The 27,675-nt window shown below is 37.1% G+C and overlaps 1 protein-coding gene across 2 annotated transcripts in view; it reads left to right on the top strand.

Annotated features, from left to right (window-relative positions):
- The window catches only part of LOC577548 (serine-rich adhesin for platelets), a 41,187-nt gene extending 21,077 nt beyond the window's left edge, over positions 1-20,110 (top strand). Inside the window, exons 2-6 of one of the 2 annotated variants that reach the window (XR_004066098.1) lie at positions 8,658-11,552; positions 13,487-13,652; positions 14,949-15,187; positions 16,441-16,499; positions 18,892-18,949. Coding sequence is in view for 1 of the 2 variants with exons in the window: in XM_794868.5 (XP_799961.4) it covers positions 8,739-11,552; positions 13,487-13,652; positions 14,949-15,187; positions 18,892-18,966 (3,294 nt within the window). In the remaining variant the exon portion in view is untranslated. Of the gene's footprint in view, positions 1-8,657; positions 11,553-13,486; positions 13,653-14,948; positions 15,188-16,440; positions 16,500-18,891 lie in introns of both variants that reach the window. The other variant, XM_794868.5, reaches the window with a different exon arrangement.
- The last annotated feature ends 7,565 nt before the right edge of the window (positions 20,111-27,675 follow it).

Genomic DNA, 27,675 nt, shown 5'->3' with positions numbered 1-27,675 from the left:
GGGGGGGGTGAATATTTATCCATACATGTACTATTTTTCGTAATATTTCCTGGAGACACAGAGTCTGACACTGCATTGTATCACTCCGATGCTATAATCACCATGATAATGCATGTTGACTACCTACAATCTTGCAGCTTTTCACCCTTTAAAGCTTATTTGACATTTGTCAGGTATTTACAAAAAAAATGTATCTCACTCTATTTTGATCTGACTTTATTACATAGATCATGGGTTCCTTCCTTCCTGTTGATGCACAATGTTCTCCTCTCTTTAAATACGTAAAAACCTCCTTGATCATTGTATATATTTGGCCCTAGTTCATCCATTTCTAAAGCTATGTGCTCAAAAAGATAATTGAAGGTTCCTTCTTCTCACAGCATCACCAATTCTTTGTGTTGTACCTAAACTGAATTACAAGATTTTATGAACCAGAAATTTTGTAAATCTATCACCTTACTTTTTACCCCCCCCCCCCCCAAATTAAAAAAAAAAATTGAAATTAAGATAAACAAATAGAAGAAGAAAAAAGTTAAGATGAGATTTCCAGCATTTATCATTCAATTCTTCTTTTTGTAATGTACCGGTATTATCCTTTTTAAATTTTTTAATGTATGAACTTTTCTAAATCTGTTTCCCTTAAAATTATCATCTCTGATGAAAATATTTTCTTTGTTTTTCATCCGAGAGTGGAGGCATTGAACACTTCCCTAACTTCTAGCAAACTCCGTCAATGTATCTTTAGTTTCCATGGAATCGCCTCTTACCGGGACTCAGGGATGTGGCGTTGCTTCCTCCTGCCACTGTTAAGAACAAAATTGTGGTTTGGCCGTTGGGTGTTCGTTGACGCCATATCCTTGTGACGTCCTTGGCAATTGCCGAGCTTTCGAAATTGGCAAACCCCTATTTGAACAAGCGAACCATCGGAATGGGGATAATGCAATGGACGTTATGAGGAGATGTGGAGGTGGAAATCGGAAGTGTTTGATTTTCTGCAATTGTGACACGGTATTTGATTTCTAGGCTAAATGGACAATTAGATCAATCCGTCAGTGGCATTGGAGTACGAACAAATTGATGTGGTTTGCTTTATAATATTTGGTTTGAGGTTTTCTTTTTTTTGTTTTGTTATAGCAGAAACTATTTTGTTCTTGGTCTGGGATAGAAATGAATGATTTGGCATTTGAATGGGTATGCGGTCTAGGTGTAAATGAAATGAAAAGGGGGGTATTGTGTGTGATAACTATTTAATAGGTGGAGGTGTTCATGTAACTGAAAAGAAGTGGCATACTTCACATTTGAGTCTTGGCACTGTAATTAATGTTGGGCCATCTGAATTATTCATAATAGTGGTTTATCATTCGTGCCACTGTTATGGACTTGGAGTTGGTATTTGAGAAAGTATGTATAATAGGATCAATTAAAATGGCATAGTTGTGTAATAAACTGGAGTTTTATTGGCGGGTGTAATTAAAACTAGGTCCTCGTTAGCAAGGTGTTTGAATTATGGTTTGAAAGTAAACACTTTATGCTATTTTTAGAAGGAAGGTGGTAATTTTCTAATAATATTTCATCCCCATCAGCCACGGTTTTATTGCTGTTGTCTCAAACTTTATGAAAGTAACCACATCCTCGTATGAAAAAAAACCTGTGAAGATTTTTTTGTTGGTCACATGAAAATGAAGCATTTGTGTTAAACGTCTAATCTCCTTATTGTTCTTGCACACGTCATTGCCCTTTGAGAGCCAGAAGGGCATTAACTCTTGTGATCTGAAGTAACATAAAGGGCTGAAATGATTGATATGAGAGCCTTTCTGGCTCTCAGAGGACTTAATCTCTCTTTCTCTTCCTTTCCCTCTCTCTCTCTCTCTTTCTCTCCCTTTCTCTTTCCCTTTTTCTCTCTTTCCCTTTTTCTCTCTTTCTATTTTTTTCTCTCTCTCTACCTTTCTCTTTTTCTCTCTCTCTTTCTCTTTCTTTCTCTTTCTCTCTCTCTCTTTATCTCTCTCTCTCTCTCTTTCTCTCTCTGTCTCACTCTCTATCTCACTCTCTATCTGATTTTATTTTCCCTTTTCTTTCTCCCCACCTTCTTTTCTTAATTCCTTATTCTATCCCAGCTCAACCACAAGTTTGTCTTTCTTCTTTCTTTTCTCCCTGTCTATCGTCATGCTAATTTGTCTTCCTATGAATATTTCAATCTATTTAATTCTTTTCATCTCATCTAACAAAAATACACCAGTAACATGATCACCAATACCTTTATAAATCAATTTATTACAAAGGATAAAAGTAAAAAACCGCACTTAGTGCAAGTCATTTATGGATTTAACCCTTCTTGTTTTATAGGTCTTTCCACCCAATGAATACTCCCTGGGGCCCACAGCACCTGTTTAAGTTTTATTTTATGAAAGGTATTACTATTACTATTAGTCATATGTATCATATCATCATAATGTTTGATTTATTTTGCAGTAGACTGCAACTTGTATACTTCCGTAGAGGGTTGGGGGTTGGGGGAAGGTGGGATATATATTTTTGGCCATATCCTACTGTCTGGCAAGGTGTAAAAGACTATCAGTTTCTTATCTGATCTAGACACCACCATAAAAGGAACACAGGGGGTACGTACTGATCCTCATTAATATTAGGGCAATGTCAAGGGTGTCTGGCCTGGAAGTAGGGGGAGTTGCAGAAGGTCCGTGACCTACGTGGGGGGTGCAGAGTGGTTCCATGGAGGGGATGAGAAGGTAGGGAGGTGCACCTACAAGTCATCAGGTCTTTGACCTATCTAGGGGTGCTTCGGGAGGGGGAGGGTGGAGGGGGGGGGGGGGGGTGGAATGATAGGAAGACATGGATGGGGGTGTGGCACTGGTCCTTGAATTCATTTTGAAATTGGGATTTCAAAAGAAGTTCAAAAACTTATGAAATGTTTAACTGCGGATTACGGTGAGGTAAAGGATTGTATAAGGGCAGGGCTCTACAAGAGGACTGGGATTTTAGGTGAAGCAAAAGTCAGTATATATATATCTTAGTCATTGGCACCCCTCACAATGACAGAGCTCTGACAGCAAGCATGGAAACCACATTGGTTTACCTCAGATTATGAGTGGTAACCCAGAAATCCAGGTATTGACTCATCCCTAGAGGGCTTTCTTTCAGCTTTTTTCTTTTTGACTTTTATTGTTGCCAAGTTGCATATCATCGATATAGAGATGTTATGCAGCAGTGGCTTGTCAGCAACCTTTTTTTTTTTATACTGTCAAATGCTGATAAAACTACATAGATGGTAGAAAGACTAAGCAGTTTACCTCTGGAAAGTTGGGAAAGAGCTTTGGAAAACTAAGAAGTAAAGAAACGATTATGTCTGCCCGTAAAACACCTTGGATTATATAAACACCATGCCATGACTTGCTCCAATCCTGATTACACAAACTTTGATTACTAATTGGTACTAACTTATTTGGTACCACTCCCTGTAAGAATTAATGAAGATCTTTAACTCCTTCCCAAATTTAACCCTTCTCAGTCAAGTGTAGACATATATAACCTGTCCAGACTTGAAGAAATTTATACAAAACTCGTATTAAAAAATGACGTACAAAGAATCATTGTATATTTTACAAAAAGAGCATACAGACGAGAAATCAACATCATATAAAACCAATTTTGACGTGGTCAGTTGATTCTTTATTGAGCTTTCGATCAGTCAAAACGATGCTCAGGCAGGCATTTTGCTATACAACGTTTCTTTATACGTTGAATGCTGATAGCCTGAACGCAGGGATATATTTCCAATCCTTTTTTCCAATCCCACTCTGGGCAACATACCTCAGTCTTGCAGCCTGTTGCTCCGAGATAGTACAGAGTAAATTCATGTGGGGGGCGTTTCACAAAACTTGTCATCAGTGACAAATAACAATTTGTGTTATAAGCTACTGAAATCCTTGCTTCTGATTGGTTATCAGCAGATTTGTTACTGATTTTTGTGATTTGTCATTGAAAAAAGTGCTTTGTGAAACGCCCCCCTGGTGCGTGAAGAAGGCTGTAAGAGCTATATGTCAGTGGCAGTAAGGGCCTTCTTGCGAGCAGATGACAGTATTTTAGTGTTATCCTCATCACACACATAAGACCCTGTATTACATGTATTGCTCTTTCATAGGGATGAGTTAAACTGTTAATGCAGATTTGCAGATAGATCTTTTGAGTTTATGAGTGTCACTGTGGCTTACTGCATAAGTGTTAGAGTCATAAACATTTGCCTGAAAAGAGAGGGAAAATTTACTCACTTGAAAGAATGATTACTAATCAAAGTAATCCATTTTCACATCACTTTATGTATGATTAAAACATCGCCAAAAAAAAAAAATTACAATGCAATCACTGTCTGTATCGTGTCTGATTGAATTTTTTTTCAAAAGCTATGATGAACCTGTAATCCGTGGCTTAAAACCCGTCGAATGTGGAGATGTTTTCCTGCTTTTTGTCACTCCATTTGAACAAATCAAATCAAAGTTGACAACATGATTGCAATTCACACCTGACTCCATGATTAATCATGTACGGTATGAGTGCAAGAAAGGCAAGGTTCACACAGCAGTCAATTAAGGTCGTGGTTATCTTGTAGTTGGGGACCGTGGGGACACACGCAGTCATGGTTACTAAACTTTAGGTTAACTCAAAGTTACAAACCACAACAAATCTTAAAGCCCCACTGCACTACTTATAGCTACTTGCGGCCTCTATACAGCCAACCATGCCTAAACGGTACCCATTGGTCCCCCATGATCCTCCTTTTCTTAATGTTAATTGAGAGCTCATTTGATGAGATAACCACCTGTCATGCAGTGACCATGCAGGGAGGTCTAATCACTCCTGGCCAAACTAGTGCAGAGGGGCTTTAAGGTTAGCGCAGCAGCTAAGGGCGTCCTCACTCAAGTTAAGGGTGCATGCTTGTGGTTCGTTGTTTCTGACTTTGAGGTTTGTCCAACTCAAAGTTTAAATCACAATGGTCCCATGTGAACACAGCCAAAGTTACTGTGCATAACCCCCTAGATCATATGGATAAATGACACATGAAGATTAAACCTGATGCATGTAATGAGATCAATCTCTTTCTCCCATCTTAATCATCCTCACATTGTGATAGAAATGTACTTGGGACAAGCAATGCATGGAGGCAGTTTGACAAAATCTAACTCATTCTATCTGACAATATGTTTAAAATATTTTGTGAATTAATCAAAAATAATTATTGAATTTAATTTGATCAAATAGAACGATCATTTTTATCTTAAATCCATTTAGCAAAAGAATGCAATGCTCATATCTGTTGAAAAAAGTTTTCTTGAATGAAACATTATTTATTTCATAATTTTTTAATTTGCATTCCACTACTCTTTAAGTTGGTTTCTATGTCTTTATCAGTTTGTTAAAAAGTATATTATCATCTTAATCTGATGTGAACTAAGTGACTACTATTAAGGAAAATACAATAATTTTTGTTGACTCTTGTCGTAATAACCAAAGCACTATCGGCAGACACGTTTGTTGGTCAGTTATTATGAGATAGCTGTAGGGATTGACCAAGTTTAATAGCCAGCAGGAGAATAAGATTCATTTCTACAATATAGTTTGATATATAAAGCAAGGAGATGTCTATTTAGTAACTTCTTTATAAATATAAACATAATTTTTGCACTTAATCATGTTGCCATGGTTACAACATCCAGTTTTAGATGTTTGAATCATGGTTCCATCCAGGTCAGGCTGTATATATATATATATAGCAAAGTGTCTTTGAAAACATTACTTGTGGGTTTCTCCAATATGGTGATGAATGTTAGCTAGGTTCCTGCTTCATTTCCTTGTGCCATGTTGTGGTTTAGAAACCTCCTATATTCTTGAAGAAATGCACCATTTTAAGATTCAAAATGACATGATGTGATTGATTTCAGTCAGCAGAGTTTGTGGTGGAATTATGTGGGGAAAAAGGAATTAGATGCTTTACTTTGTAGATAATTGCTGTGATGACTTTTTAACAACCATTTCCAAAATTAAACATTGAATCAAGGTTTAACTGACAAGCCCAACTTAGATGAATCCAACTTAGATGAATCTTGACCATACTATGATAATCAGTTGCCATTAAACTTTCTAACATACTTAATTGCATTCTAGATTAGATATAACCAGAATTAGTAAAAATATAAAACAAGGTTTTTAAACATTGTAAACATGAATTGCACAAATGATGGAGAATTAATATTAAGCCTCTTAGTCTAAATGCTCATAGTACTTCGAGACAATAATCAGTTAACCTCACCCTACATATCGTCACTTGCATTAACAAGTTCACTTCCTAATCACTTGCAAAATTATGGCTATTTTTGACAATGTCATTACTATTTTCTTGGCACAGGGTTATGTGAACTAGAGTAGCTGGCCTTTTTTCTGCAATAGTACTTGATTACATTAATACAATGAGAAGGGAAAAAGCAAGCTGCTTGGATCTATTTCCGAATGTCCGGTCAATTTCCGTCGGTATAAATGGAATAGCCTGTGAATCACTGACAATTCACATCTTTTATCAAATGGGTGAAGTTTGTGAGAATATTGACATAGCATGTGGGTTTGTGAATAAATAAGATCATGACTGACTAAGAATAGATTTAGTAATGACTTTGGTCTGGTTGAAAATAAGGAGTTCTTGTTCATTTAAAGTTATAAATACCTAAATATTGACACATCTGTAGGTGTCCTCTAAAATAAAAAAAAGGGGTCACAGATATCAAAAGTGAATGTATTAAACTTACAAGCTTTTCTTAGAATTATAGGAGCATGTGAGTAAAAGTTTGAGCAAAGTTCGATTGAAATTAAGAAAGTTACCCATTTCTGCAGTTTTTATCAATCAAACACAAACTGGCAACACTGTGACGTATCTTGCGGGCTCCTCTCCAATTTGCTTTGTAGCTGTACAATTTCATAAACTTTCAGTTTCTTCATTATTGATGATGAAATAGATTTCTTTTCCATACAGGGTTTGAATAGAAACATATTTGCAATAATTATATCTATTCTTGAGGGGAAATAAACATTTTTACTTTTTGTTAACAGAACAAATGGGAGCTAGGGGAGCTTGCAAGAAACGTCATGGAGTTGCCAATTTGTGTTTCATTGATCTCAACTTGGAAATTCATAACTTTCTTATTTTTAATTGGAATTGGCTCAACCTTTCACTGACCTGTTCCTCTCGTTATTCAGCTTCTACTACTAATATCAGGGTGAACTTCCCCCTTAATTGCTAATGATGTTTCCCTGTAGGTCCAGTCTCCTGCATGGTGCCAGTCTGCCCTCAAGTCCAGGAACTTGTACCGATTCCCTGGACTCTCTTGACGTCTTTCATGTTGTAATGTCCTGAGGCCTGGTTTTTCGAAAGTTGTCACCCTCTAGGCTTTTCTGGAAGGAGGAAATAAGTTTTTGAGCAAGAAACCCCAGGGGCAGGTAGCCCGAGGGAGGATGACTTTATTGAGTAGAGATGCTTCCAGATTTTAAATTCATAAAAAATGTCTGTTTGCTAGGCAGAATGGAGCGAGCTTCCCTCGATATTTGTGGTTTTCAGGTTTTCATCTCGGAGTTCCTGTCCCAGGTCCTCCTAGGATTTCATACATCCTCTTCACCCTGGCCTAGATGACTCCAGTCTCTGTTTTCTAGTTTCTTCTACTTTAATAAGGAGGGGCTTTTGAAGTTCTAACATTTTACTCTAAAAAGAATGAGTTAACAGGAACTTCACAAAGGGTACCTCCTCATTAGCCCAGTAAGCTCGAGCTTTAGATATTAGACAGCTCATCAGCGCTTCTTGAAATAATAGCCTGAGTTTTAAGTTCCCTGTCTCCATTAAATCAAGTCAAGTGATTTGCAATCACTCAAGGAATTAGCTTGAGCTGCAGAGCATGTCACAGTTTAATTGTGTCTTCACAGGCAAATGTTTTCTATTTCATGAGCAAGGCCTAGTTTGCTCGGGATAATAGCTCGAGTACAACCATGCAATAGTCATCTACTTGTGTCTTCTGTCTGCAAAAGTATCTGAAGCTAGTTGTGTTTTGGCCAATTTACCTGCATCATAATCAGTGGGTTGTTTTGAAAACTTAGGCTTATATGAAGATGGGGGCAAATAGAAGCAGCTAGGCCTGGAAATGGTTCCCTTGTATGTTGCAGTTCGTCACATACCTAGCATCTTGTTTCATCATGAATCATTCCTCGTGGGGATGCTGTTTCCTATAAAATGTACCCTGTGTTTGTTGGCATCGTCTTGGTAACCTGTGCCTGGTCTTTCTTCCTTGGTGGCATACTCTAGTTTTGAGGTCATAGAAGGTCGGTGAAGGTCAGGAACGGTCTTCATGTGAGATTAGTGTCAGTAATGATCATAAATGTTATCAGATATAAAACGGAATGCATTATGATTTGTTTCTTTTATTGAAAGACACTAAAAAAAGGAATGGTCCCATGATTGTATTTTAATTCTTGATATATAGACAGTATATTTTATAATTGTAAATGCAGGGATTTTATTGGATTATTTTGCTCATTAAACACAATAGTGAAAAAGTAAATTGAATCATGTAATCAACTATTTTCTTTTTTTTTTAAATCCTTGTATTCAGTTACCAATCATCCCCAAATTTGAGGAGGACAAAGCAGCATCTCCAGGTAGCAACCAAGAGGGCGCCAGCACATCTGCAATCATGGAGGGAGCCGCTGCAGAGCCAGAAGTATACACCAACGGGACCGACACCCTGGACGTCGCGGATCACGACGACATCTTCGATGTAAATGGGAGCGCGGAGATCACGCAGACGGATGACGAGTTTGAGAACAACGAGCGGATGATGGAAGAAGAGGATGCAATTACAAAGAAAGAATTTGCCGAGGTGGAAGATATTTTTCAGAACGACAATCATGTGATTGACACCAATGTTATTGAAAATGAAAAGGTGAGCAAAGCGAAAGAAGAAGTGGAAGATATTTTTGGAGATGACCTCCACGTTGAAGAGGAGGAGGAGGAGGAGGAGGAGCACGATTATGAACCTATATTTACGGCAGACGCAAGAGAAGAAGAAACCGTCATAAAAATCACAGATGTAGATGCAGAGAGGTCAAATCCTGAGGTCACCTTGGAACCTGAGGGGACTTTGGACAATGAGGCAGATACGTCTGAGCATGATTTACCCTTTCCTGATATGCCCAGGAAAAGTGATATTTCCCTCAACTGGGAGGAAGTAGTGGAGGAGGAGCAGAAGAAGAAGCAGGACTCAGCTCCCACCCCACCACCCACAGACATTGATGCCCCTTCTTCCCTTGCTGCAGGGCAGGAAGAAGAAATAGACGAGGGTGAAGTGGCCAAATTCGTAGAGAAGATCTTGATCAGTTCAATGAATGAAGTGTCTAGCCAAGCGGAGGAGCAGGAAAGTGAAAGTCAAATTGAAAATGTTGTGGAGGTTCAAGTGAGTGAGCCCGCATTCGAAGCCCCTGAGACAACAGTTGAGTCAGACAATGTTCTGTCCCTGGAGATGGGGCCGGAGAAGGTTGATGTTGATGTTGTCGATGAGCCAGCTGAAAAAGAGGACTACTCAGTCAGCATCAAAGCTCCGGCCAGTGAACATGCTGACATCAATGGACTTGCAAAAGATCATAATGGTGATGATAGAGAAGTAGGAATCCACACTGCTGTTCCTGTGGGTGTAGTGGAGGTAGCAGCGGAAGTGGAGGATGTCGTTAAAGACAGTCAAGCAACAGATAATACGGACAGTCCAGCTGCAAGTTTTAAGGACACTCAAGGTGCAGATTTTAAGTACAGTCCTGCTGTAGAGGCATCAGCAACATTTGATAAGACTGAAGAGCCCAGGAAAACGCCCGACTACAATATTTCTGTAGAGAGCAAACCAGAGGTCGATGTCACCAAGAGCATGGAGTCGAGCGAGGGTCGACAACGCAAGATGTCTGTTCCCAGACCAAGGGATGTCAGGAAAGACCTCTCACAAGCCCGTCCAAGCTTCTTTGGCTCCAACACTTCAGGTCCAAAGCCCTTCATGTCCAATACCCTACCTAGGGTGAGTGTCCTTCCAAAGATCAGCACATCATACCAGCGCAAGTCACCAACATCACCCATGTCTCTATCTGGAGATTACTCCAGCTTTAACAAGGGTGCAGAAGAGCTTCCTACAGTGGCTGGACCAGATTTGAGTAAGGACGACAGTCCAGTCATCAATGAACTGGGTACCATTGAGCTTCCTCTTATTGAAACACTGTCCAAACCATCATCGCCGAAAGCAGCAACTGCGTCAATAGACATGGTAGATCATGACTATGTTGTCCCATCGGAGGAGACCAAGGTAGAGTCTGGTCCCATGGCACCTGTCTATGCTCACAAAGGTGTCGGAAAAGATCCTATCATCTTGGATGGCACAACTCCTGAAGAAATCGAATCCATGTTTGCCAAAGACCCAGAGGAGGAGGAGCCCAAAAAGAAGAGCATGGGGAAGGATGATGTCCTGGCATCAACACGAGTAAGGAAGGTCTCCAGACAAACATGGAAGGGCCAAGTTGAGTTCCAGAAGTCAGTGGACAAGTCTTCCGTTGTCCTTGATCAGTCGCAGGCTGCCAGCTTAAAGAGATATGAGGAACGAAAGAAGAATAGATTTGATACTTTTTCAGGAAAGTACAGAGCTCGTGAGGACTCTACGTCAGAGGCTGAATCTGAAGGAAGCCAGTCATCGCAGAGTGGACCCAAAATGCCAGATGTTGTCCAGTCGGGAGGAAAGGTCTCTAGTCATGCCCATCCAGATTCAGAAATAGTTGCGCCCAAGCTGAACATGAAATCTGTTCGCTCTCTCTGGGAGCAGAAGGCTGCTGAAGTAGAGCAACGCAGACGTTCCCTACAGACCAAGAGTCGGCCAGTGTCCCAAGGAGAGAGGGCTAGACCATCCCACTCAAAGGGTATCAACAAGTCTGTTGATGGCCTAGACAACTTAGATGACAGCATTGAAGGCAGCACAACTTACTCCTACGATGGAACATCCGATGATGGTTCTACCAAGAGGGAAAGTTTGATCGAGAGGGACATTCGCCTACAGAAAGAACGTACCCTGGAGATTTCAAAAGAAAGGGATCGTCTGCGATCGGAATCCACCTCCTCAAGAGATGAGAGTCAGCAGTCGGAGACGTCAGAGAGTCAGGATGACCAGCTTGTGGACATTGTCCGCGATACCGAGCTGAGAAGAGACTCGGACGACGGGAGATCGTCACCGAGTCAGAGCAGTGGGTATACGTCGGGTCGTTCCACACCGTCGACCCCCGCTGGGGATGACATCCTGAAGGTCAAGACTGGAAAGTCCTTGGGAAAGACACCTGAGCTGAAGATGTCGCTGTCACCCACTGACCCAGAGGCCAGCTCGATCAACTACAAGGAGTACCAGAAGGCACTCAAGGGATCCAAGGCTGATGGGAAGTTCTCCAAAAGTGCTACCTTCCCAAGAAGAATGGAAAACTATGACAAACAGGTACAGTACAATCTCCTGTCTTTGTAATTTGTGTTTCTTGCCTGTATTTCTCTATATACTTGAACATAATGTCCTTTATCCATGCCTGTGAAAAATATTGATGTTCATATATGCTGCATGTTTTCATTTGAGTGTTCAATTTGTTAGCATTGTTTATCCCTTGATACTTTTCAGCATAAATGTAATGATATAAATGGGATTTTCAAAACAATCACATTGTCATTAATCACTAACAAACATATACTTGTACTCTGCACTCTGTTGTTAATTTTTCATGCTTGTATTGTATGTATTACATCCATTGACCCGATTAGCCACTCACAAACATACCAGAATGGAAGAATGTCAAATTAAAAAGTATATTTCCAACGAAAAGTGAGGTGAGAACATAATTGCATTTTCTTTCCGGTTGATTATCCTTTGTTTTTATTTCTCAATCCAAAAGTCTTTCCCTTTAAGGTCTTTGTGTCAAATATTGGGTTGACAAAGTGATTCAGTGCTATCTTAGTCACCTTTCTCTTTGAGGTTCCCTTTGTAATTTTTCTTCTTTCTTTTTTCAAAAGTTTTCAGAAATTCTGCATGATCAAAATTGGTGGTGCCGATCGATTTTTCCACAAATATGTGGGCAAACAAAATATATTATTAGTTTATTTTAAAGTTTCCATACTTCCTTTAATAATGCATGGGTAATGGTTTTGCTATCATAATGTATACTTGATCATCAATGGGTTACTGTTAGCAGCCTTTACAGAGTTGAGTTCAGGGTTAAAAGTAAGGAATTTAGGTAGCTTAAAGAATTATTAAACAGACCACAAAGCAATTGTAGCAAGAGCATGTTGTGTCATGAATCTATTTTATCTCGCTATTTAAAGCTGCTTACCGACAGACAGGTGGCCAGATGAAGGGCCTCTCAAGCTTGGGATCGTATCACAAGTGGGAACGGGAAATGAAAACTGAATCCCCAATTTATCTCCTATCCTACAAAACTACGCAACGCTACCCCCCATCTCATCCTGCCCCCATATCCGACCGCACATCCCCCATCTCCTTTCCCCTCGCATGCCAATTGCTGCCATTTTGTTCAAAGTTATTTAAATCTTCTTTGAAAATGGGGCTTTCTTTGAATACATTTTACTTTTTGTAAAATATATTTACATTCCTTAAAAAGCAGGGAACATAAATGTTCGTGAATGAAATGACTTGAAAAGGCTACCCTGGTCGGCTGTCAAGAGAGCTTTTTGGGTGCAAAAAATGAATTGTATCAATACAAGTTACTTGATACATTCCAAGGGAGCAATGTTTTTACATTTATTAGAGCTTGTGGTTTAATTTACAGATAGATGCAGATCACTGGACGAGGTTCATTAATAAAAAAATATTTGAATGTGGTCCAGATTGCAAGGTGATTTAATCACAGCTTCATGATGATTTTTGCCTTTCTGGAAAATCTCTTGCAATGAACAAAGACAACATGAACAGTTTTTGACCATTTAGTGTTATAGCTTTAGAGTATAAAACTTAGGCATTGTGAAGTGAAGTTGTCTTTTCTCAAGTGCAATGTACTTAAAGGGATCCGGTAACTTTGTCTCAGATTCTTTAACAACCCTGGATTTAGCTTATGCTGCAATGCTAATTATAAATCAGTCAGGAACCCCATGACTTTTACAAGCTCATCGCCTGTCTGATTATAAAGATATTTATGATTGGAATTACAAATTTTACAGTCTATTGGGGAAAACGAGTATGGTAAAACCGGTCACTCAAAGATTTTCACTTTTTTGAGGCACTTCTTGATCATTTTGAAGCGCCCTTTTTTAGGGCTTCAATTTAACACCATATCACAGGCACTGATAACACATAGGGTCGTGCATCTTAGATTTAACATTATTTAACGATGCCTTTAACATCATTCGATCAATATGAACTTTCTACAGGCCGAATCTTCAGGTGTCTCGCCGACAAACAGCGTAGGAGACGTCCCTGACGTGATCATGGTGGACGGTAACAAGACGACCTCACCAACGGGAGACAAACCCAGGAAGGCCAGCATCGTCCAGCAGGGAATCAAACTCTCACAGAATCTGGAGAAGAAGAAGATTGGTTAGTTTTTATTTTCTGCTTATTTATTCCTTATATGAACCTTTATTCCTTATATGATCATTTATTCCTTACATGATCATTTTTTCCTTATATGATCATTTTTTGTCAATTCTGATCATTTCTTCCTTATATGATCATTTATTCCTTATATGATCATTTATTCCTTACGTGATCATCTTTTCCTTATATGACCATTTATTCCTTATATGACCATTTATTCCTTATATGATCAATTTTATCCTTATATGATAATTTTTTCCTTATATAATCATTTATTCCTTACATGATCATTTATTCCTCACATGATCATTTATTTCTTACATGATCATTTTTTCCTTATATGATCATTTATTCCTTACATGATCATTTATTCCTCACATGATCATTTATTTCTTACATGATCATTTTTTCCTTATATGATCATTTCTTCCTTATATGATCATTTCTTCCTTATATGATCATTTATTCCTTATATGATCACTTTTTCCTTATATGATCATTTATTCCTTATATGATCATTTATTCCTTATATGATCATTTATTCCTTATATGATCATCTTTTGGTCAATTCTGATCTCAGAAATGTGTATAAGTCGGCTTTTCAACAGTTTGATATTTTCAGGCTCTTGAATTTTCTAGAATCCTCAGGTTGAACCATATCATATTCCGTTCATATCTGAAAATTGGGGAGTCCCATTTTTAAAATCATATTTGTCAGTATTTTGTTTATCTTTCCAAAGTTTATTCCACAAATTTTCAACTTTGAGGAATACTACATGCTTACATGTCAGTCCAAGTCATTACTCTGCATATTGAGTCAGAACAAAAAAGGCCTTTTACTCCTTCAAGCACATGTTCATGTAAATAAAGTTTAAAGTTACGATGACCTAACTTTAAAAAAAATTGTATATATTAAATTTCTTTGAGCACCAAAATCAGTCAAGGTAATATGAGAGCTCCCTGAGTATCTTTCTTGTTCGACATGAGTGCTATACAAGTTTCCAGTAGTATTATTGATGTTAATCTTTTTACAACCACATCCGTTTAAAAAGAATGACTTGATTGACCTTCTTGTCTTGTAGATGTACACAGTACGATGAACACAATTATAGTCTCAAGTCCTGGATGACTTTCAAATTGAATCTTTTCCAGCTTTACGTCTGTACATTGTTAATCCATCAACTGTTATTCTCTCATACCCTTAGGCTTTTATGCAAGAGCCATGTTGTTCAAGTAGTCATTGGGTTAAAATGCTTTTTTTGTCAAATTGATCCCCCCTCCCCCTCCCCCTTGCAGTAAAACTAGAGAAGAAACCAAGACGCTCGTTGATGGAGCTGGAGATTGCAGCTCAGCGTGAGAAGGAGGAGGCGTTCCGCAAAGAGCAAAAAACCCGGAAGATGAGCACTTCCAAGTCCGTCGGCGACGAGGCCCAGCCCGACTCCTCCCCCGCGTCATCGACCACCTCTTCGCCCAATTCGTCGCCCAGGAAAACTTCAACATCAGTATCAGGTTCCTCAGCCAAGCAGGTTTATAAGGTGGGTGCATCTTTAACTCTCTGCTATCCTTAGTTGACGAGTGGAACAAACAGCCGATTGTCACAGTCAACTATTGTTACAACACACATATTGCATACATATACTCAAATAAAGTGGCAGTCTGGGGTTTTGATCTGGAATAAATTAGAGAGTTTAAAACAGATGCTTTGGTCCGAGTCATTTGGCTGGAGGCTTGCAAAGAAAATCTGTCGGCCTATCATTGACAAGGATTTTGCTTGAAGACCCAAAAGGGAATAGGCTTTTCTCTATCAGAATGGACACCGACATCCCATAATGGGTCTCTTGATTGACATGTACAGTTAACAACTTAATTATTCCCCCCCCCCCCCATGTAAATTTGATGCCCCCCCCTCCCTTCGTAACCCAAGAATGAAAGGTGGACTGGTTGAATACTTTTAGATGCAAGCTTTAATATGTAACATTCATAAGAAACATAAATTTGGGACAAATCCATTCTTTACATTCTTGAAAAATCACAAAACTTGGTAATGGCCGGTATGAATAGTTGAGTTATCAACTGATCTTGATTATGTAGAAGTCGAGGCTACGTCAGCTATGGCATGAACTACATTTTGTAGAAGGACTTAAAATTTACTTTTTGTGATGAATTCAGATAGCTGACTGGTGTATTTCTTTTTTGTTCATTATATTTTTTAAAATAAATTCATGCATTACATAAGAATTGCATTTGCACTCGGGGAAAAACCATTTAGCAGCAAAATCCTAAAATACATTTAGTAGAAGTAAAATCATCAAAGTCATTGCATTAAACATTGGCTCATTAGTGATACATTTTGTCAAGAATTAGATTTGTGGTCTTGGACTGGATTGCACAACTCTACGTTTTATACCCTAAGATCCACTCTAGGACAGGTACAGTTTCAAGTGACATACACGTATCTTGGGCTTCTTGCATAAACACTTGCGATTAAATGCAACTTTTAAATACATTCCATGCAATTAGATCTTCAATCAATCAAGATCGCATGTTTGGGACTAGCATTTGTATTTATTTTAATTGTGTGTAAATACAACTTTTTGTACAAGAACGTCCAGGATATACACACACCTTTGAAAATAAAGAATATGATGGTACCTAAAGTGATTAGAAACATCCCTGAGGGACACCATATATTTCAAGTTTGTTTTTTCTTGCTGCATGAAGAATTACGTTCCACGATAACTTGGACATGACCTTTGAAAGTATTATGCACATTCTTTTATCCCTGCAGTAAAGCAAACAGATGAAGGATTTTACAATGAACAGCATTAGTTCCAAGCAAGGACCAAGGCACGTACATCAATCGTGCTCACGTAACCCACAGATATATAGCATGACTAGAAGGCTCATTTGTATTTTTAAAAGTAGTGATGAGAACTGCCTTTGAGGCAGCCATTTGGAATAATACATGTTAATTGCAAATATTTTACGCAAGTCAATATCATCCTAAAAAGATCAAATTTGCAAACCATATATGAATTTCACTTTGTGCACATCCTATTTCTGTTTTTACACTCATGTCATAGAAATGACAATTTTTGTTGGTGATATATCAGTTATTCAAAATGGCTGCCATCTTGGCTTCAATGGAGGGAAATACAGTATAGTGAGCATTCTAGTGACTGTGTTATAGGTCCGTGGGGGACGATCATTGTGCCATTCATGTACATGTAGCTTTATATGTGACGATCAATATTAACATTCACCTCATCCAACATCTTAACATGATTTGTCATAACAATTCCTGAAAATCTGAACATTTTTAACTGGACATAAATTATTATAAAAGGGGGAACCTACATGTATCTGTATGCATATAAAGCATACATTTTCACTAGAATATTTATTTGTGATGTCATTGAGGACATTCTGTATCCATTTTACATTGCGCAAGCTGTCCATATATCTCCAGATTTATAAATATCTATTGAATAGAGGTACGTTTTCAAATGCGAAGTGGTAAGAATTGAGTTGGGGATACATTTTAACTTCAGAATTCTAAGTATTAATGGGATAGATTTTCTCTCAGTTTCCAAACGATTAACAGTATTGGTTCGAACCATCAGCATCGAATAGAAATAAGAATGTTTGAAATGAATATTGATCTTGTTCTTTCCAAAGTGAAGAAATTACATTATATTACATGTATTTAACATATCAATACATCCATATATATGTACACTCACCAGACATTTGATGAACATCGGTGTAACGGTATATGTGTTTATTATTTCTACCTTTCCTTTTTGTTGTGGTCTGCATGCAGAAATAATTCATTATTTGTCGCCATTGATAAGTCTTTGTATCCCTCCCAAGAATCTCTTTTATTTGCCTTTTTGTTTCAACTTGTGTGATACTGTGTTTCGATGTTGCCGCCTATACATGCATGCCATTCTGTGTATATTCATGTTTTATTTTTCCTTATAACTGTAAAGTAGGGGTTGTTCAGTAACCATGGTAACCTTGAATAATGAATTAATATATGGTAACCTTAAATAATGAATGAATATATGCATTACGTAATGGAACAGATTTTTATCTGTAGATTTTATACTGTTTAGACTGTTCAACAGGAATTGTGAACCAACTGCCTGAAGATAGTAAACTCATCAATTTGATAAACTACATGAAGCTGCGGTCATGCTTTTAAACAATCATTACAATATGAAACGTTGAGCCACTCCCGCCACCCATCCTCTCCAAGCGCTATAGTTCTCCTTAGAACTATAATCTAAGAATGATAACCAACGGTCTTTTTCAAGACTACACCAACAGTCCTTTCCAGGACTACACACCCTCAAGAAAGATTACAGAGAGTCCTTTTCAGGACTCCTCAATCCTCCCTCTCTCTCATGGTGCACCCGCAAGCCTATGAAAATTGTCCCACTGTTTACTAGATGCATGAAAAACATAGTCAAATTAAGGATATAAATCCAATTGTATACAATAAAATGTGTCATATGATAAAGTTGTCTGTTTGTGATGCATGCCATAATACTGTTTATTTTTTTCAATTTATTTATTTATTTATTCATAAATGTATAGTGTTGTCAATCATTACATAACATTCAATTTGCTATTATTGTGTATTAATACATTGTGACCCAGTTACATTTTATGTTGTACTGTAATCAGTATTACCATTGCAAACCTCAACTGGCAGTTTATCTTCATCAATTTAATGATACTTGTTACGAATAGTGTTTTGAGGGAGATAGTTGTCACATGCGTAAAAGACATACAATATCTATATGCGAGTGAACTATTCGGAACTCCATGATTTGACATGAGTGCGTGTGTCACAACTATTCCTCTTAATATGCTATGACTCGTTATAGTAAGTGCCACCTTGCGAGAGGAGATTTAAAAAAAGAAATATATTGTTGCTGCAAAAAATACTTCTAATGCAACCAAAATTTGTAAATACATCCTTTTTTTTTTTATAGGTTTAGCAAAATTACTGACAGATTTATTTATCCATTTATTTTTTTATTTTTGTTCAATGTCAATTCCATTGTTCAAGGAATCAAAGCTCAGTGCAAGCTCAGTGCAAGCTCAGATTAATATACACTGATATCATTCATTTAAAGTATATCATTATTTGTTATCTTTTCATCCATGAAGATATGAATAGTTCTTAATTTTGTACTTCTTTCTTTTCTTCCGTGTTGTATCTACGCAGGATCTGAATTACGCTCCCCACACGAACAAGAAGAAGCTGGCCCTCGCTGGGCATTGGGAACACAAGTGGAAGTGAATTATTCTGCGCATCGTTATGTCACTGTAACAGTAACGCTACACGAGGGGGCTATTCGTGCTATATCACTTCAAATGTGTGCTCCACCCGCTTGTGAGAGGCATTAGCTATCCTTTAAAAAAAAAAAAAGAAGACATTATTATAATACAGGTGGGACTGAGGATAGATGCAATGACAAGATAAAGGAGTTGGTGGTGGCGATGTGGGGTAGGCGTGCGCCCTTCCCCCCATGTACAGTATACGCTAATCGCGCGTTAAGAGTCTCACCATGCACATGGAGCAGAGCTGACAGAGAAATGAATGCGTGGGACTGATAGAGGCACTCCCCGCAGGAGATGAATATTGAGTTATGTATCGACAGAGGCCTGCAGGAGATAGCGTCTGACGTCTCCTTAATGTGCTGCTAAAAGAGAACATTATCGCCTGCTTCACATTGATTGCATGATATCATAGCACATTGAGCGATGTTGCAGCAGCTGCTCCGTGACTTAATTTCCGCCGACATTTCTCCTCCAAAAGTCCAAACCGTCAAACCTGTTTAGCATGTGCTTCCTCAGTGCACCCATCATAGAGCTAGAACTGCTGCAGTATATTTCATTTTCCGACATCTCAATCCCGATTCATCGAAACTCAGGACCAAATTATTTCTCTACCGGAGCATGCAGTGTGCTCATGTCATCATCTGTAACTGTTGTATTGTATCATCATCAGTATTGGTGTGCGTCCGTTTGTACAGAAAGATCACTCAGCACCTGCAGCTGTACAGTTTAATCAAAGAATGTTGTTTATCTTGCTTGTTTCTGTGTATATATTTCTTTGAGTTGAATGCCAACAAGTTTTATTGAGCAGTATTTCAAATAAAAAAAAATCGAAACAAATCTCAAAGAGCTTTAAAACAAAAGGCAACAGATACTGTACATATACTGTGATATATGCATGTATCTTCACATTGTCAGTTTTATCATTAAAAATCATGCCATGATTTAAACTCTTTAGATGTGAAAGCTTTTTTTTCCAAGCTGAAATGCATCTCTGTGGCTAATCGATTGCGTAACTCATCCACAGACAGAAAGGTGGAAGTTTGAAATGACTTCATTGTCTTTCTGGCTCTAAGACTTTTGATGTGTATATTTTCCTAAGCTAGTCTGTTGAGAGCCAGAAGGCGTTACATGTATGGCATATTTTGAAAGGTAATGACCAGTTATGGTCATGCGATTGCATTGTGAAAGAAACGTTGTGGAATCGATCAGAAAAGGTTGATCATCTAGCATCTAGCATCTGCAAGGTTCTGGAATCTTAAAAATGATAAGAAATTTGGCCCATTCTTCGTAAAGTTACAAGCACTATACACAGAAAGATGTATATGGGACTACCCTATATCTCTCACAGACCATGAGAGAAACAAATTTACCAAATATATGAATTAGTAGGTGGTTTCCCGGCAAATTTTTTATCATCATGTATTAGTCAAAACATATTCTTCCACATGATTGGTAATGAGAGCTTCCATTTCATTTTTTGAAATTGGGGCGTTTCCAATACTGGTCTTTACCTTTAAGTTATTTTTAAGGTATGCTTTATTTTTTTTGTCTGCATAGAAATGTGGTCTTCTGGCTCTCAACGGACAAAACAACGTAATAAACAACGTTATATATGAACAATGTACACAATGGCATTCTATTCTACATGTAGAAGTGCTATGAAGAAAGACTAGCATTAATCAAATTTACATGGGCCCTGAGCCTAAACTCCTGTGATACAATTTATGTACACAAATGAGACTGAAGTCCATGGAGTGTGGACAAAAATGGGACATTTGTGGGATTTCCTTGAAAAAAATATTTAATCTGCATAGTTGAAATGTTTTATTATCCAATTGAATGCAAGATGGGATGGTTTCTAAATAAGGTCCAGTAGGAAATGTATTTTGGGGGTTTCGAATCTAACATTTGATTCATATTTGTAAATAAATATCTTGTAATGCTACAATTGTATATTTTCCAAAGAAATATCTGTATAATACTTTTGTAGATATGCCAATGTTTGTAATTTAGTCTATACTGTATGTACTTGTATCAAAAGGGATGTATATTATCATGAATGAGATATATGATAATATAAGGAGACAGATTTGCAAGATTGATTTTGAATCATGTTAGATTGTATGGAATATTGAAACAATATTTTCTAAATATTTAATTTTAAAATTATTATTTCAACCTTTTGGTTGCTGAAAAGATTATGGATATATTGTGTGCATGTTGCTTTTGTAATATGTTAAAAAGTGAACATTCTATATGTGTTTGATGTATAAAAAGCGATCTTGTTTTGATAATTTTCTTTCTGAAGTTAATAGAAATAGAGATGTTTGACAGATGTACATGTATCTGATGTGTTTAATTTCAAATGTGTGCATTCGTACAGTTGTTATACGATAAGTGTGAAGTACATGTAAGTTTCAGCCATTATTGAATTCTTAATGATGCGTTCAAAATCCCAAGAAATACTTGTATATTTTTGTACACTGTGCTACTTGTAGAAAAACAGTATTTGCATGGCTGCACAAATATGTACAAACGTGTAATTCCACTGTAGAAAAATCACTGCAAATGTAAATGAAATTGAAGAATCTCCTCTTCTATTTCAAATGAATGATGTTACATGCGTTGAAGACTTATATAGCTTGAGATTGCCAATTTTAATTTCTCATTTCATTCATATAAAGAGTGCGGTTGAGACTAAATGCCATTCTTTTTTCTTTTTTCGTTGGAAATCATAATTATGTCAATTTAATGACTAAACTTTCATGCTTTGACATGTACATGTATATGCATGGTATCAAGGTGTTTTTCCTCTCTCACTAAACCCTTTCTTTGATGATGAAGGGTTATGAGAGCTGTGAAATCAATTATTTTCTTTTTTAATGATATGAATTTATTATGAAAGTCACAAACACAAAAATACCCAAGGACGCTTGCCAGTAACTCTTTTTCATGCAATGAATTTCTATTAAAAAATTGTCTTTGAATCTTAAATCTTTATTGTAATGATGCGTTTCTTTAAAAAAACAAGAAGAACATATATAACATTTACAGATCAAATGACCTGTCACAGTGATTGCCAATTTAATTAAATTACTCAAAAGAATGTTTATATCAAAAATTATATTATCGTAAAAAACAAATTATTTTGTAATCCCAGTGACTGCAATTTGAAAAAATTCTATTTGAAACAAATCACTTGTAATTAGAAGGGATTGTATAGAAAAAACCATTATCTGTTTGTATTCCATTGTAGTCGTGAAAATTTGTGTTTTGATGTGATGTGATGAAAATTCTTTCCTGTACAACGTTTGTTTTTTTGTTGTTTGCATTAAATTTATATCCTGCTTGGTTATTGTATCAAATGTGAGTTCTCACAAAATATATATTGTCACAGAGAAATAAGATATACTTGTTGTACCTGTGTTTTTATTTAGAAAAAGTGTACAAGAAGCACTTCCACAAAATCCCATCTGGTCCGTAACTCGCTGCTTCCCTATCGCACTGTTGGTTCTATAATTTACAGCCCCACTTTTGCACTTGAAGAGCTCTCAGAAACACTGCCGAGGTTTGTGATGTCATGTAAGGAACCAAATAAGCTTAAAGGTAAAGACCAGTATTGGAAACGCCCCAATTTCAAAAAATGAAATGGAAGCTCTTATTAACAATCATGTGAAAGAATATGTTTTGAATAATAGAAGTCTACATGCATGATGATAAAATTTTTGCTGGGAAACAGCCTACTTATTGATATATTTGGTAAATTAGTTTATCTATTGGCCTGTGAGAGATAAAAACGCACGTGTCGCGCACGTGTCCGTTGTCCCATATACATCTTTCTGTGTACAGTGCTTGTAACTTTATGAAGACTGGGCCAAATTTCTTATCATTTTGATGATTCCAGAACCTTGCAGTACATCTATGCTCTATGATCAACCTTTTCTGATCAATTTCACGTTTCTTTCAAAATGCAATCGCATGACCATAACTGGTCTTTATCTTTAAGCAGACAATGTCCCATAACAATGCACACATTTTCAGTGCCCGTTTCATCATCTTATTTCTCTAACTTCACCAGCATCATTCTCACTGTTTGATCTGCTGCCTCGTTCTAAATTTTGGACATGGTTTTATCTTTTCACTATACCATGGCTTGTCATTCAGCATCACTTCCCTTTTAAAATGGTGTGAAATAAGTTCGTTTCAAATCAATAGACTCTTTATTATTGAGAAATAATTGCACTGAAAATATGTTCATTCGTTTATAGAATGACAGGATGTAGTCTGGTCATGCAGGATTGGTCCTTGTGACGTCATCAAAACATCGCTAAATTTTTCTGGCGACGAGCTTACATATCCCAGATCCCAAGAGGTGCTATTATTTGTGTTCATTTGACCTAAAATTTGTATGATTGTCATCTGTAAGCTTCCTGGGGGGGGGGGGGGTGGTGTGTTTCACAAAGATCCCAAGTTGAACTTATCTCTAAGTTGGACTTTGGAGATTTCATGTTCTTGATGTGGAATTTATGAAAAGTCTAAAATATTTGAATTTTGAATTTTGTTTTGAATGAATTTCATTATAAGGCTACAAATGGCTCTCCATAATATTCAAGTCCAACTGAGAGATAAGTTCGACTTAAGAATATTTGTGAAATACCCCCCTGGTTTCTAGTAATGCATTATTGGCCATACTTGTGATTTTCTTTGAACATTATGCAAATGATATGCGTAAACATACAATTTTACTGTAACAGTTAACATCGTAACAAAAATCAGTTCAGAATATATTTCATTTTATTTCATCATTTCCAATAATTTTATAGCAAAAAACACTTTCAGTTAAAAAAATATGCTTCGGAAATGGTTTCCCCAATTGTCCTATATAATCAGAAGCTTGTTCATAATGTATAAACCATAATCTATTCATATCAAATATATGAATAGGTTCATTTCCAAAGTTAAATACAAGTAACAGAATGCATTGAGGGAACATAAAATGCAAATCCAGTCTGATATTAACTTTAAAAGAAGCAGAAAATAGCAGAACTGTGACAATTTGAGCAAAATCCAATTAAAAAAGGAAGTTTTCTTATACTTAAACCAACTTAAATAACACAGTATGGGATATATAATACACAACTACGTCTCTCTCGTGACATAAAACCTTTCATATCTCACCCCTAAAATATACCAGGCAAATTAAATCTAAGGTAGCCTTAATAGTGAAATGTAGTGACATGAAAAGAACCTGTCTACAACGCGAAAGGCAAAATAGTTGGTGATGTTTGTAAATTAAAAGTTCCTTCTCTGAAATATCTGAATGAAAGTTTAGGTAAACAGTAAGCCTAATCATCCATATATTTACTAGCTCCATATCCTAACGATGTGCTTTTACCTCTAGGTGATAAATGATTATGATTTCCAACAATTATGCTTTTTGCGTTGTGGATGTGTCTTTTTGTGTCACTTCAATTTGCTAAACTACCCAAGTTGCTTCAATGATCTTCCAGTTTATTGCAGTCATGAGATATTTGACCTTTAACCTCATGTATGCTCATATCAAGGGGGTGTTTCACAAAGATCCTCAGTCAAACTTATCTCTAAGTTGAACTTACACATTATGGAGAGCCATTTGTAGCCTTACAATAAAATATATTCAAAAGCAAAAGTTCAATTATTTTAGACTTTTCATATATTCCACATCAAGAACATGCAAAGTCCTTAATAATAGAAAATATGAATGACTTGGATCAACAATTTATGCCTCTTCAGGGTGCTACAAGAATTTTTTTCACCACTTGCCCTGTCGGGCAAGTGGGTTTTCAATTTACTTGCCCAAACAATATTTCCACTTGCCCAAAACTTTAAAGCGAAAAAGGACTCGAGGTTAAAGCATTTATTATCTCGTAATGATAAGTTAGTGTTTTAGATAGCAAATTAATGCACATACATGTACAGTGTAACTGTACTGAATAATAACCTAATATGTCAAAGAAAATGGTCAACAAAGGATGGTTGAAGGTTTAAAAAACGCATTTTATTGATTCTCCATAAATTGAAAACGAGACAAAAACATTCATCTGATTTATATGAGCAGCGAGTTTTAAATAATATGTTCACAATCATTAACAGTCATTATGAATAAATATCAAACATTTGACTTTTTGTACTTACTAGAAAATCCCTGTTGTTTATTCCATTCCGATTCGCACGTGTTCATTTCCCTAGAATAATGACGTCATATTTGGCGTGATTCAACCAATCGGCAATCAGAGAATAGCAAAGGCCTGTCGGTGCGGCCTGCAGAGCTAGAGAGAGAGAGCGCGAATAAGCTCGCAGCTGGTACGATCGCGCTAGCTGTCTCTAGCTAGCTCACGGCCGGCCGTGCGTGGAGGCGGAGCGGCATTCATGGCTTGAAGTGTCACTGTTGCATGCGCGCTGAGCTAGCTGAGCTGGCTAGCTGTCTGTGAAGTTTTTTCGAAATCGGAACGATCGCTTTTTTGCTTCTGGATTTTGACGACGGGTAAGAAGTTGACGGGTGAATGGTAGAGTTCTTGGACACTAGGAAATTACTGTAAAAGTATCACTTGCCCGAATCGGGCAAGTGATAATTTGATTTACTTGCCCGACGGTTCAATTTGGTTGCCCCGGGACGTCGGGCAAGCGGGTTTGTCGCGCCCTGCTCTTAAAATAACGTTTGAAAAATATTTTCAAAGATGCTAACGGCTTTCCATAATTGTTCAGTACAACTTAGAGATAACTTCAAGAGATATCTTTGTGAAACACCCCCCTGGTCGGTCCGCAAACTAAAATGCAAACATGTAAAATTGGAGCATGGAAGAAGTATGAACTGATGTATGCGAACGGCTCTAAGATCCACTCTGGTGCAATCTGAGCCGCATTTTGAAGCACTCTTAAATACATTTAATGACTTAATTTATTAATAATTTAGGTTGAGAATGCATAACAAATTTTATGATTACCTAACCTGTACAACAATAATTCACACCTGTCGCTGTTACACGTCTAAGCCCTTGTGGACCTACTTTCATGCAGGTTCGGTTAGAATCTGTTCGATGGTTCTTTAGTTGTCATGGTAACAAAAGTCTGGACAGCCAAGACAACTCTAAAACATTCCTTTACGCCGCCACCTGCAACAATTGTTGTGACCTTTAACATCTGACCTCTTTTCATTTAATCTTTTTACTCTTGCAAAGTCATCATAGTGATAGGATATTTTCTGGAATTCTTAATGATTTCATGACCTGTTTTGTTAAAATTACTTCAATGGTTTTAATTTTACATTATCACAGTAACAATACCAGTACATCTCGTCCCAAGAGTCGATCAATGAAATCGCCTTTTAATGTTTATACTCACTTCAGCCAAGTTTGATTTCAATTACTCAATTTCAGTTTATACAATTTATTGTGACACTATATCTGGTATATATCAACATTTTAATGGTTCTGACTTTTGACCTCTTAAAATCAAAACCTTTAAGTTCATCCTTGCATGCTCATACACTGTACATACATGCACTTGATCTAAGTTTGATTAAAATCTGTTTTGTTATCGGGTAACAAAAAGCCAAGGCGGACAAGCTGAAAACATAATGCCTCAGTTCCAACTTTGTTGGCGGAGGGCGGCATAAAAAAAAAAAAAATCTGAAAACCTTCTTTGAAGTACAGGAAGACATGAAATATGGCAAAATGGTATCATCAATATGCACACAAGTACTCAAATTTTAACGTCTCATCTGGCAGTTTTCACACACAAACTTAATAACCAATTTCAATCATTTCATCGCTTAGACTTATTGCAACAAAATACACTGTACATATACTGTACTTACAATATAAAACAACATACATGTATCATTGATACAAAACAGAATTTTTCAATTACAAAAAATACAAATTTCATCGCGAAGATCTGAAAGACCTGCAGATCTTAATATTTTGGTTATTCTAGATTTAATCAATAGAATGATCTACCTATTTGCCAATTCAGAAGATAAAAAATGGCTAATAGAGATGTTTATAAAGCAAATAGGCAAGAACTTAAATATATTTATCAGTCAAAGCACCATTGACCACTTAGTAGGTGCCTTGAGCATCCTCTGGGATAGATATGGGAGCAATATATCTAGCTTATATTATCATCAACATTTTAATGCTGTATAATTTCAATGCCTTTTCTTATCAGAAACTGCAAATTAAATTCCTTCAACAAGAAAGAAAAATCTATGCCACAATAAAGAGGGAAGAAAAAGAACCTTAGAGGCAAATGTTCTCATAGGCTTGATCAAATTCAATAATTTGTCGGGCTAGGCCCTTGCTTCCCTTTGGCAAGAAAATAACTGCCCTTTAATACACCAATGTGCCCTGGCTACGACTATTTGTTAATGTGCAAGGATATACTGAAAGACCTTGATAGGAGCTTTAGAAATGCATTACCACATGAAACAGAACAGGGTTGATTACACCCTCTTTATGCCTCTGGACCCAGTATCAGGCCTCTTGACTTGCTCAGAAGAATTTTATCCAGAGAAGAAAGCAAAATATTGCACTGACGATGCTCTCTGAGCTCCTGAGACTCTTTGTCCAAAGGTGATTGTCGTGTAGCAATCTGACAATACCTCACAAGACAGTGAAGATGTTCTTTG

Source organism: Strongylocentrotus purpuratus, unplaced genomic scaffold, assembly GCF_000002235.5.
Source record: "Strongylocentrotus purpuratus isolate Spur 01 unplaced genomic scaffold, Spur_5.0 spur5_scaffold_3, whole genome shotgun sequence".
Lineage (NCBI taxonomy): Eukaryota > Metazoa > Echinodermata > Echinoidea > Camarodonta > Strongylocentrotidae > Strongylocentrotus > Strongylocentrotus purpuratus.
This window is presented reverse-complemented; position numbering and strand designations above follow the sequence as displayed.